The following is an 11,964-nucleotide window of genomic DNA, read 5'->3' as shown; positions in this document are numbered from 1 at the left end:
GCCCTGCATTTCTCTGTTTGAGATGATGCAGCTAGAAAAGAAAAAAGGCAGTGAAACAAAGTTCTTCACTGTTGATTCAAATGATGAGCGTTCAGAGTGCAGCGTGTGTCTGAATGGTGTGTGTTCATACTGTGAATGTGTTGTTGTTGATGTGTGTCTGCCTGACGTACCCACAGGCACCACATCGTGGTACTGACTTCGACTGGAGCCGCTGAAGGTGCTGGATGGGCGGGGCATGATGGGCGGGTTGGCTTGGCGAGAGTCGTCGACCACCTGTGACAAAAGGAAGCACTACAGTTCAGGTCGCATCCTAGTTCTGAGACCGATCCGCCGGCCGGTCATCAGCTGATAAAAAGCTCAACGCTACGACATTAAGATTCTTCCTATGAACGCTGGCCGGATATCTGCTAGTAGAGGATGAGCGATATTAAAAAGAAACGATATTGTGATTATTCTGACAGATATTATGACTACGATATGAATCACAATTTCACAAACTTCACTTTTTAATAGGGGTGGGAATCACCAGAGGCTCCACGATACCATATTATCACGATACCATATTATCACGATACAGTATCATCACGATACGATATTATCACCATACAATATTATCACGATACGATGTTATCACGATACGATGTTATCACGATACGATATAATCCCAGTACGATATCATCACGATAGGATATTATCACGGTACAATATTATCACGATACAATATTTTCATGATACGATATTATCACGATACCAATACGATATTATCATGATACGATATTATCACAATACTTCAGGTATTCTATTACTTTCAGTTCAACTGTATTGTACATATTGTGTATATATATATATTTATTTTTTCCACTTTAAATGCATGTAATAACAGTATTTAACTCATCATTCAATGCCAATAAATGTTGTACATGATGCTACTTTTTTTTACTTACTAATTACTGTTCTGCTGCAATACAGTAAATTTCCCCACGGTGGGACTAATAAAGGATTATCTTATCTTATCTAATGGGAATTAATTCTTGCTTTTGATGTTCACTGAAAAATGAATTATAACTGAAAAGTGATGATGTGATTTCTTGCTGGGGTCTTGACATTATGGTTTTTAGGATGGGTCATCTCTGTAGCATCATAAAGCTTTTACACATTCTACCTTCATTTAATAAAAATTGAAGCCCTCACCTGCTAGTTTTATAAATCTGTATTTCAATATTCTGTCATATATGCTTTATCATAGTGTAAGAGGAGATGTGTTTTTATGTAGAATTGATTTGAAGAATATATTATTTTGGTATTGGTTGGATGATTTAGAGGGGTTGAATAGAATAGTTCGTGATTTGATAAATATATTATTTATACTGAGTAATTTGAAACTACTTGTTAGTTTGCTTTAGTTTAGATTGGGGGTCCGCCCAATCTAAACTAAACCGACGTAGATTTAATTAGGGTGATGCTAACATACATCCAGCGTTACAATAGATTTATTATCAGCCAGGCTTGAATTGAAAATCAACCTGAATTTGAGAATCCCTAAAATAGAATAAAGAAGACAAACGTGTAAACCTGAATACTAATAAAAAAAATCTACATATTTTTCAGAAGTCTCAGAAATCAGATTTTCCTCAAAGCACTTGAATGCATCAGTGAGGAAGATATTTTCTGCTGCATTAGTATGCAACACCTCCATTTTTTTCCTCCTAACAGGACACCTTTCCAAAATCCATGACCTTAACCAGATAACTGAACTCGATACCGGTGCACATTGGGTGGATGAAAGGGGCGACAGAAGGGATCTCTCATGTTCACTACAGCCTCTAGTGTTTATGGTAATTAACACCGAGGCATCGCTGGTAATTTAATGACTTTAAATCAATCATACATAGAGCTTTGGAAGAGATGAGAGGAAACAAGATGGGAGCAAAGGTGCATCTGTCCATCTTCCTCATTATAGCAACATAAAAAAGATCAATTATATCACATGCTGTGTGTGTCTGAAGAGCACACAGGGAACATAGAAGTCAAAGGAAGCTGGATTTATTGTTAAAGTCTTGATATTAGGTATTATTTCAGGGTGTTAATCAGCAGCAAATATGGAGACTCCAAAAATAAATATATAATTTTCTACTGCTGCACCCCTGACTTGCATTTTAAGAGGCACTGATGTCATTCTCAGTGGGGCCTTAGCAGTAAAAAAAAAAAAAAAAAGCTTTTCCATAAACATTGCAGTGTGTGTGTGTGTGTGTGTGTGTGTGTAAGCCTTAAGTCGACTCCAGGTGACGAGTGCTGCAGTGGCGGCTAGTCTCTCACCTCCCCGGCACTGTGGCTGCGCTGACGGCTCAGGTGCTGGCGGTGAGCCAGCAGCCCGGTGGAGCGAGAGCTCTGGAGGGGCAGACGCGGGTCAATGAAGGTCGTGGAGCGACAGTTGTGATCCACAAAGAAAGGCTGAGGGTGGAGAAACAAACACTCGCTGTCATGCATGAACTCCACCGTGTGTAAACAGTAAACATACCGTTACATGCGGGATTATAGAGATAATACTACTCTGTAATACACACCAGTGCTGGGAGAAGTATTCATACCCTTTACTGAAGTAGAAGTACCAATACAACAATGTAAAAATACTACATTACAAGTAAAAGTCCTGCATTTAAAATCATACATAAGTAAAGAAGTATTATAAGCAAAATTTAGGAAAAGTATTCCAAGTACTAATTTTACAGAAAAAATGGGCCTGATATAAACATATACTATATATTATGATAATTTATATCAATGCAGGATCTCTCTGCATGAAAACCCCTACTTAAGTAAAAGTACTGCAGTATTATGAGTGATGTAGTATGCAGTATTACAGTAAAAGCTAGTTAGCTAGTTTAAACTACTTTATATACAGTTAGCTAGTTTATACTACTTTATATACAGTTAGCTAGTTTATACTACTTTATACACAGTTAGCTAGTTTATACTACTTTATATACGGTTAGCTAGTTTATACTACTTTATACACAGTTAGCTAGTTTATACTACTTTATATACAGTTAGCTAGTTTATACTACTTTATATATAGTTAGCTAGTTTACACTACTTTATATACAGTTAGCTAGTTTATACTACTTTATACACAGTTAGCTAGTTTATACTACTTTATATACCGTTAGCTAGTTTATACTACTTTATATATAGTTAGCTAGTTTATACTACTTTATATACGGTTAGCTAGTTTACACTACTTTATATACAGTTAGCTAGTTTATACTACTTTATATACAGTTAGCTAGTTTATACTACTTTATATACAGTTAGCTAGTTTACACTACTTTATATACAGTTAGCTAGTTTATACGACTTTATATACAGTTAGCTAGTTTATACGACTTTATATACAGTTAGCTAGTTTATACTACTTTATATACAGTTAGCTAGTTTATACTACTTTATATACAGTTAGCTAGTTTAGTCCAGTGGTTCCCAACCTAGGGGTGGGGCCCCTCCAAAGGGTTAGCAGATAAATGTGAGGGCTGGTGAGATGATTAATGGAGAAAAAACGTAAAAGTTATGAGGCCGGTTTCACAAAAACAATTTGCCAGGAAATTGATGCCCTGTGTCACAACTGACTGTCACTTGCAAACTGAAGAATATGTGTATGTACGACTATGTTGCATATTTGGCGACACAGACCCCTGATACTGAGTTATTTTTAGTTTTCTCTTATCTTTGTTGCTTTGTGAAACCTTGAATAATTTGATGTCTTTTGATTTAAATGAAACCAAGTGAGATGTTTTTGTCAGGGATCATGAGCCAGAAATGTTGGGATCTATTAAAGTCTTTGAGCATCTATTGTATGTTATTAGATTCACTGGGTAGTTTTCTTGTAACATCATCATGACAGTAACAAGTAACTCAAGCTGAAGAGCAGTTAAAAGTAAAATATGTCCCTGTTTCCATCTGAGGAGCAGAATAATCCAATAGCATGGATGGAAATACTGGTACAAGTACCTCAATCACAAACACACTTTAATCTTTGTTTAACTGCAACAGAGCAAAGATTACCATCACTGGACACACACGACCTTCAGGGTTGATGTCAAGAGTCTCTCACACACACACACACACACACACACACACACACACACACACACACACACACACACACCTTCCCAGTATGGTCGTGCTTCATCTCCCAGCCCCGAGGAAGCTCCAGCTGCTTGTTGGAGAACATGTTGAGGAAGGTGACGAGGTCGCGGTTGTGCTGGTAGCGCTCAAAGTAATGAGCGTCCCGACGCACCTTACTGATCATGTGCTTCAGGCAGGTGTTGCTCGTAAACATGCGGTAGGCACTCTGGACGGAGAGGACAGAGAGGTGAGGTCATCAGAAAGAGACAATAGAGAGAAACAGCATCCTTGTCATTTAAATTTAGTTAGTGAGTTAATTAGTTTGCTCAAAACAAAGTGGATGATTTGACTTTTTTCATGCCACTATTTTTTTAATATTAGAAATCTCCAGTATTAAAAGTGACTTAAATAACATAATAGCGGTATTTCTGTTTAATTAATTTATTACCAGTCTTGTTTGAGACTTTTAGATGTCTAACTGGTTCATTGATTTAAACTAAGTGAATAAAATGAAATGGCATTTTTGTCATGTTTAGTTCAGAATCAGCGCTGCATAAAGTATATTTTGTCTCTTAAACAGTAATAACATTTTGTAAGTCTTCTCTTTTCAATCAATCTTTTTATGTTCACACATTTGGTAAAATCACAACAGCTGCATAATATTTCATTTCAGTGCATCTATACTATTAAATATATATTTACTTTATTTGGTTTATTGAGCTGAAACTGTCAGCATTTAAACAATGCATGGTGACAGTTGCAGCTAATGACTATTACTTTATAATATCTTAGTCCTTTTTTATTAAATTGATATATTAATTGTTCATTCAGAGAAATTAAGTAATGATGAAGGATAAGTTAATCAAAATGACAAAATTAACAAAACAAAAACAACATATTCTCATCTCTAGTCATGCATATCATCCTTTTTTTAAATCTGTCCAGACAATAAAATCCACCCAATGCATAAACTGCAACTATCTGCCTGATACTGCTAAAGGTAAAGTAAGAAAATATGTTTGTTTTAGGTCATTTTGTTGGTGATTTGGGTGAACTGAAATTATATACTTAGTAAATATTCAATATATATGAAACAGAAATATGTAAGAAAGTCTCTGAGATTTGATAGTTTAAAATGATTTGGTATTTTAAGACATATAAAACACTTCAATGACTCATTTTTAAATAATGACTATCATCAGTAACCATCGTTTAACTGCTGATCCATTTCAGCACCCTGATATAAAAGCTCTGAGTCATCCTTTCATTCAGAGAGGACTCTTCTTCTTTACTGAACCGTACTGAAGCACCGTCGATGAACTGAAGGGTTCAACGGTGCTTCAGTCACGCAGCGGTTACCAAATCTGAGTCCAATTACTGTGACAAGCTCTCAAAAACTGTTATTAAATAGTTACAGTAGTGCTTCTTGAGTTGAGATGGTTTAGAGATATGAATGTTTATAAGTAGAGAAACAGATCTGCTTGTATGTTAACCTTCCTGTCGTCCTCCCGGGTCAAATTGACCCCGTTTTTTTTACTTTTCCTTCCTTCTTTCCTTCCTTCCTTCTTTCCTTTCCTCCCTCCCTCCCTCCTTCTCTCTTTCTTTCCTCCCCCCTACCTTCCTTCTTTCCTCTGTCCTTCTTTCCTTCTTTCCTCCCTCCCTTCCTCTTTTCCTTCTCTCCATCCATCCATCCTCCCTTCCTTCCTCCCTCCCTCCTTTCCTTCCTTCATTCCTTCCTCCCTCCTTCTCTTTCTTTCCTCCCCCCCACCTTCCTTCTTTCCTCTGTCCTTCTTTCCTTCCTTCCTCCCTTCCGTCCTCCCTCCCTCCTTTCCTTCCTTCTTCTATCCTCCCTTCCTTCCTTCCTCCCTCCCTCCTTTCCTTTCCTCCTTTCCTTCCTTCTTCCTCCCTTCCTTCCTTCCTTGACTCGAGGACAGCAGGAGGGTTAAAGGAGTTTGGGGGGGGGGGTCAAAGGTGACAGACTAACAGGGTTTGAATGCAGCACGGTGAAGAAGTCGGGGCTGCACAGGAACTTGGCGCTGGGTGACTGCAGCAGCAGAGAGAGCCGCGAGCGACCGCTGGAGTGACTGACTGCACTTTCTCGTCTGTATTCTGCAAAAAGAGTCGACACACAAAAACAGAGTCAGACAGAAATAAAGAGAAATATATTTATATTTGAGACAAACAAATGAAATACTGAGTTGAGAATTTTCCATAATTGAGATAATGTCACTTGAGTTATTATTTTGTCAGTTTCCAAAAACATTTTATTCTCTTTTTTTGTTCATACTGTCTACCTTTGCAAATTCACATTTATTTAATACTTTACATGCTGTTCAGACTCTGACTCGTAATTAGTCTCTGCAACAATTCACATTCATAAATTCCCTGTCAAGCTTTAATAAATGTTTGATTAATGGTTAAAGAAGAATACCATGTCCTCTATTTATATATGGGGGTGGGGGGGGGCATTCACAATCACTATTATATCATCCAAGAGAACATTTTATACAATATGAAGAGACGGGTCAATTTTGTACATTTGCATATACAAAAGAAATGTGTATCTGCTGCATGAAAAATAAAAAAAGATGCATTTTATTTACTCATATTAGAAAAAGTCCTGCTAAGAGAAATGTATATATTGTGTTTTTACAGCTTTCAAATGGGTCAAATGTGACCCTGAACAGTATATAAGGGTTAACTTATTTCTTAATTACTGCTTGTTTTATTGTTGCTCATGCTGTGTGGACCCAAGCAGGACTTAACGAGCATTTTGTGGACTCTAATGGGGGCTCCAAACAAAGGCCGAAGAACAAAAGGTCTATTGAAACTGACCAGAAATGGAGTGAGGCATCAAATCGCCTTCTGGTTCAGGAAGCAGGTCAACCGTGGTCTCCTCTGCTCGATCACTGTTGGTTATGGTCCTCCTGATGCTCTGGTATCTGTGATCAAGTGAAGATAATAATAATGCAGGCTTGAATACAACTAATTAATTCATTTCTCTTAAAAAAAAAATAAATAAATCAAAGCAAAAACTAGACGTGAAGCATTTTTTAAAGAGAAGGGAGATTAATAGAAAAGCTGGCTGCATGTCCCTCCTCACTCTGAAAGTCTTTGTGTTTCTTTTGTTTATTCAAAAGGTGCATTAGTTCAAAGACCTCAAGATAAAGAGAAATGAGAAACCTGCAGGCAGTGTCCCATTAAAACAGAATACATAACAGAGAAAATGGGTCTCTGAGAAAAAACATTCTTTTGTAAGCACGTAAGCGAGTTCTGTTTCACTCCGCTGGTTTACTGATAACAGTAACCTTCAGTTTAGTGAGTTATTAAATATTTACCTGTACACACAGCACTATTAAATACTAGAGTACAGAAATCAAAAGCTCACAGGTCAATCTTCTTATTTATTGTGGATTAATAATCAATAAAACAGAAGAGAATGTGATTTATATAAACAGGTGAAATTCAAACGCCAAGCAGCAATAAGGAGAAATGATGGATGTATCTCTGAATGAACTTAATATTATGTTCCTGGAGGCTGCAGTTTCAGGATTGCATTTCTAGCTCCCTGGTTTTAAAGGTTCATTCTGCCCAAACAGGCTTGCAATTCAACTTGGTTGCTAAGATGTGCACGTTTTTGTAATCAGCATAATTAAATTTAGCTTAGGGTCCTAGAAATGCAGTCCTGAAACTGCAGCCTACTCGAATGAACCGCTCAGGTACATCCTCTTCTAATGAAGGAGGTGTGTCCTCAGGAAGTCAATTACAACAATGACTAGAGTGCAATGAGCTAATTAATTACATTTTTGTGACCTCTGATTGGCGTAATCGGGTGTTATGCCCACCGGTGTATAATAATTGTACCATATTTACATTTATTTTTAGCCGGCAGTTAAACCATGCACTGTAGGTGGATAAGATATTTAATATTTATCATTATTTTGTGGTTACACCATTTGACATTTTCAGGAGCATTCATTACTATAAAGGGTTTAAGATGCAAAGTAAATAGAAGTCTAGAATAGAATAGAAGTCTCTTCTTACTTTCTTACTTCTCATCGTTTCTCTTTACAAATCTCACCTGCGGTTGAGTTGCTCCATCTGTTGAATGGAGTTGGATCTCGTCAGGCCCTGCGGGGCTGGAGGACCGGTGGGACGCTGCCATGTGGTGGTCCGGTTCACGTGATCCACGAAGAAGATCCTGCCGTGGCTGTCGATCCGAGCCTCCCAGTCTGAGAGGACGTGCATAATTGATACACAGAAGGTGTTTAATGAGGAATAAAACGGTATAAACAGGTGCTAGGCAACAGTTAATGAGAGATGATAACACCAGCAACTAAAACTTCTTTATTGCATGAAATCCTTTTTTTTAATACTTGTTCGTCCTGCTTATTAACCCTCCTGTTGTCCTCGAGTCCAGGAAGGAAAGGAAGGATGGAGGAAGGGAGGAAAGAGAGAGGAAGGAAAGAAAGAGAGGAGAGAGGAAGGAAGGACAGACAGAAGGGAGGAAAGAAGGAAGGGAGGAAAGAAAGGAAGGAAGGACGGAGGAAATAAGGAAGGATGGAGCGGGGGAGAAAGGAAAAGAGGAAGGCCAGAGGAAAGAAGTAAGGGAGGAAGGTAGGGGGAAGAAAGAAAGAGAGAAGGAGGGAGGGAGGAAAGAAGGAAGGAAAGAAGGAAAGGAGGGAAGAAAGGGAGAAGGAGGGAGGGAGGAAGGACAGATGGAAGGAAGGAAGGGAGGAAAGAAGGAACAGATAAAACAAAGGGGGTCAATTTGACCCGGGAGGACGACACGAAGGTTAACTACTTTTTAGTTTCACTTTTGCTCTCTGTCTCTGTACGACACGGACATGCTGTAGACAAACACACAAACACACAAAGACAGACACGCTGAAACAAACACTCACTGGGAGGTAACGGCTCGTCCACACGTTGGTAACGGTGGATGTCGTGACGCACAGAAGGAAGCGAACGTACAGGATGGCCGTTGACGTGGGAACCTGAGCACAGAAAAGTGGAATTTTTAACTTTATTGTGAAAATACTGTTTTAATTTAATTTTAAGCTGTTCAGTCCAACTTAAACTATAGTTGTTTATTTTTAAAACTGCATTTCTTAGGAATTAAAAAGGTGGTCTTTGGGTGCTTAAAGCTGAGTACCTTCCTCTCCATCTGTTTCCGTGGTAGCTTGCTCCGAATCCGCAGACGCTGTCGCCCCCTCCTGCGGCTTCGCCTCCGCCCCCGCCCCCGCCCCTTCCTGTTCTTCGGCCACGCCCCCAGCAGCCTGGAGACTCGGCCTCCTCGCGCTGACCTCCACCACCTCCTCCTGCTGCTGCTGCTGCTGCTGCTGCTCGCTGGCTGGCGGAGCTTCGGCTACGGCAGCCTCGGTGGAGGTTACGACCTGCCCGCCACCTTCGTCATCGACAGCCTGAGTGGTCGGCTGGGTGCCAGATGTCGTGTCCCCCCCTGGATCGATGGCGGTCTCTGCACCCTCCTCCGCTTCCTACAAAAACATCCCCCCAAAAAATTAAAAAACAGTCGACACAATTACATCTACAGACATTCGATACATCGAATTCAATCTAATACAACAGCTCTGATATAAATTCTACTTTTTTGAGGTTTATATATTTTCAGTTTTTGTTAACATTGTCAAAAAGGTGATAACTCTACTTTATATTTATGAATGAGCTTGCATTAAGTGGTGGTGGTGTACTGAGGTGCATTATATTGAATGGTGTTCTCATATTTTGGCCCCCTCATGTGTTTTAAATGGAGTAGACAAAATATGAGGAACACCATTCAATATAATCCATCCTAATACACCACTATCATCCACTATGAGCCCTAAAGGAAAACTATCACCTTCCTGACATTGTTAATAAATAAATGTATAATTTATAGCAGAGCTGTTGTATTAGATTGAATTAGATTGCAGAGGTGTTAAGATAAAGCTAATGAAGAGGCCATCGAGTGTGTTGACTCAAGTACTGCAGGAGAAGCCAAAGTTCAAGTTGAGCTAACTGGGTAAATGACTCATAGATATGGAGAGTATTTGACATCAACTGCTTTAAAATATGTCTAAATACCTTCTTTTTTTGGTATATATGTATAAATCTATTTTTATGTGTATGAGATAGAGCTACTGGATATCTATCTATCTATCTATCCATCCATCCATCCATCCATCCATCCATCCATCCATGCATCCATCCATCCCAGTAGTGGCTTGCAACATGAGGCAGCATTAGCTTCATCACCATGGCAACAAAAACAGCTAAGAAAAGTGTAACTTATTGCAACTATGCATTGGTGCGTGAGTGCAACAGCTCCAATGAAAAAATCAAATATTTGTTAAAAATAACCATAAAAAGTTGTTGAGAACCTTTAAAAAAGTGTATCTAACAACGTCAGGTCAGTGAAATGATGGATTATAGTATTTAATTTTTAATTTTTTATACTTCATTCATTGTCATCTTTTCATTTTATGCATCTTGCACATATATTATAGGAGCAACACAGTGATGACAGCATTTACTTTTCTTTTTTTTGTGATTAGGTGTGTCACCAAATGGTACGGCCGAATAGCAATTAAGGTAAATCAATATGGTATAGTACTAAAATCAATTAAAGTGAATCAATAACAATATTTACAGTACAGATTTAAATTGTTACAGCATATTGAAGTCATTTTACATTCATAGAAAAAAGGAGGGGACAAAAATTGATTGCAGTATTTTTTATAGTGCGGTGTCCTTTAATGAAAGCTCGTAAGTCTCCAGCAGACTCATAATAATAAGACTTGTGTAATTAGCAGGAGCTAGGACCCAGCGGAGACGGCTGCTGAGTTCACTGTGTTCACTGTGGAGACGCTGGCTGCACATTCAGCCAAAGATAAAAGTGAAAAAAGATAAATATCATTAGAGCTCATCACTGATAGATTTATTTATCCACGACCAGCCGAACAGATTGTGATGTTTATTAAAAAAAAAAAAAAGATGGTGGTAATAATTAGTTGCAGTGTTGCAGCTGATCAACCAACAGATGCCCCCTGATGGTTTTACTGTTCTGTAGAGCTGCAATGATTAGTTGATTAGTTGATTGATAGAATATTAATCAGCAACTTTTCAACCCATTTTTTCCCAACTTCTTTGGTTCAAGCTTCTTAACCCTCCTGTTGTCCTCAAGTCAAGGAAGGAAGGAATGGAGGGAGGAAGGAAGGAAGAAGGAAGGAAAGGAGGGAGGAAGGAAGGAAAGGAAAGAAAGGAAGGAGGAAGGGAGGAAGGAAGAAGGAAGGAAAGGAGGGAGGAAGGAAGGAAGGGAGGAAAAGTAAGAAGGAAGGAAAGGAGGGAGGAAGGAAGGAGGGAAGGACAAAGGGAGGAAAGAAGGAAAGAAGGAAGGAAGGTAGGAAAGAAGGACAGAGGAAAGAAAGAGAGAAGGAGGGAGGGAGGAAAGAAGGAAGGGAGGAAGAAATAAGGAAGGAAAGGAGGGAAGAAGGAAGGAAGAGAGGAAAGGAAAGAAGGAAGGAGGGAGGAAGGAAGGAAGGAAAGAAGGAAGGAAGAAAGGGGGATGGAGGGAGTACAGACGGAAGGAAGGAAGGGAGGAAAGAAGAATAAGACGGGGTCAATTTGACCCTGGAGGACGACACAAGGGTTAAATGTGAATATTTTATGGTTTCTTTATTCTTCTGTTATATTACATGTAATATCTTTTGGTTGTGGATTGTATCTCAGGACAAAACGAGATATTATAGGTGCATCTTGAGCTTTGGGAAATGTAAAGTAATTGAAATCTTTCAGTATTTTAAGACATTTAATAGACCAAACGACTCATTAATTCATCGACAT

General features: G+C 38.8%; 1 protein-coding gene across 1 annotated transcript in view; it reads right to left on the bottom strand.

Moving 5' to 3' along the window:
* The window catches only part of hecw2a (HECT, C2 and WW domain containing E3 ubiquitin protein ligase 2a), a 46,461-nt gene that overhangs the window by 20,338 nt on the left and 14,159 nt on the right, over nucleotides 1–11,964 (bottom strand). Inside the window, exons 9-16 of the mRNA XM_053328702.1 lie at nucleotides 9,278–9,620; nucleotides 9,027–9,119; nucleotides 8,204–8,354; nucleotides 6,958–7,064; nucleotides 6,107–6,231; nucleotides 4,163–4,348; nucleotides 2,317–2,451; nucleotides 171–273 (exon numbers count right to left, since the gene is read on the bottom strand). Of these exons, the coding sequence (XP_053184677.1) occupies nucleotides 171–273; nucleotides 2,317–2,451; nucleotides 4,163–4,348; nucleotides 6,107–6,231; nucleotides 6,958–7,064; nucleotides 8,204–8,354; nucleotides 9,027–9,119; nucleotides 9,278–9,620 (1,243 nt within the window). The remainder of the gene's footprint in view (nucleotides 1–170; nucleotides 274–2,316; nucleotides 2,452–4,162; nucleotides 4,349–6,106; nucleotides 6,232–6,957; nucleotides 7,065–8,203; nucleotides 8,355–9,026; nucleotides 9,120–9,277; nucleotides 9,621–11,964) is intronic.

The sequence above is a fragment of the Scomber japonicus genome, chromosome 11, assembly GCF_027409825.1.
Source record: "Scomber japonicus isolate fScoJap1 chromosome 11, fScoJap1.pri, whole genome shotgun sequence".
Lineage (NCBI taxonomy): Eukaryota > Metazoa > Chordata > Actinopteri > Scombriformes > Scombridae > Scomber > Scomber japonicus.
This window is presented reverse-complemented; position numbering and strand designations above follow the sequence as displayed.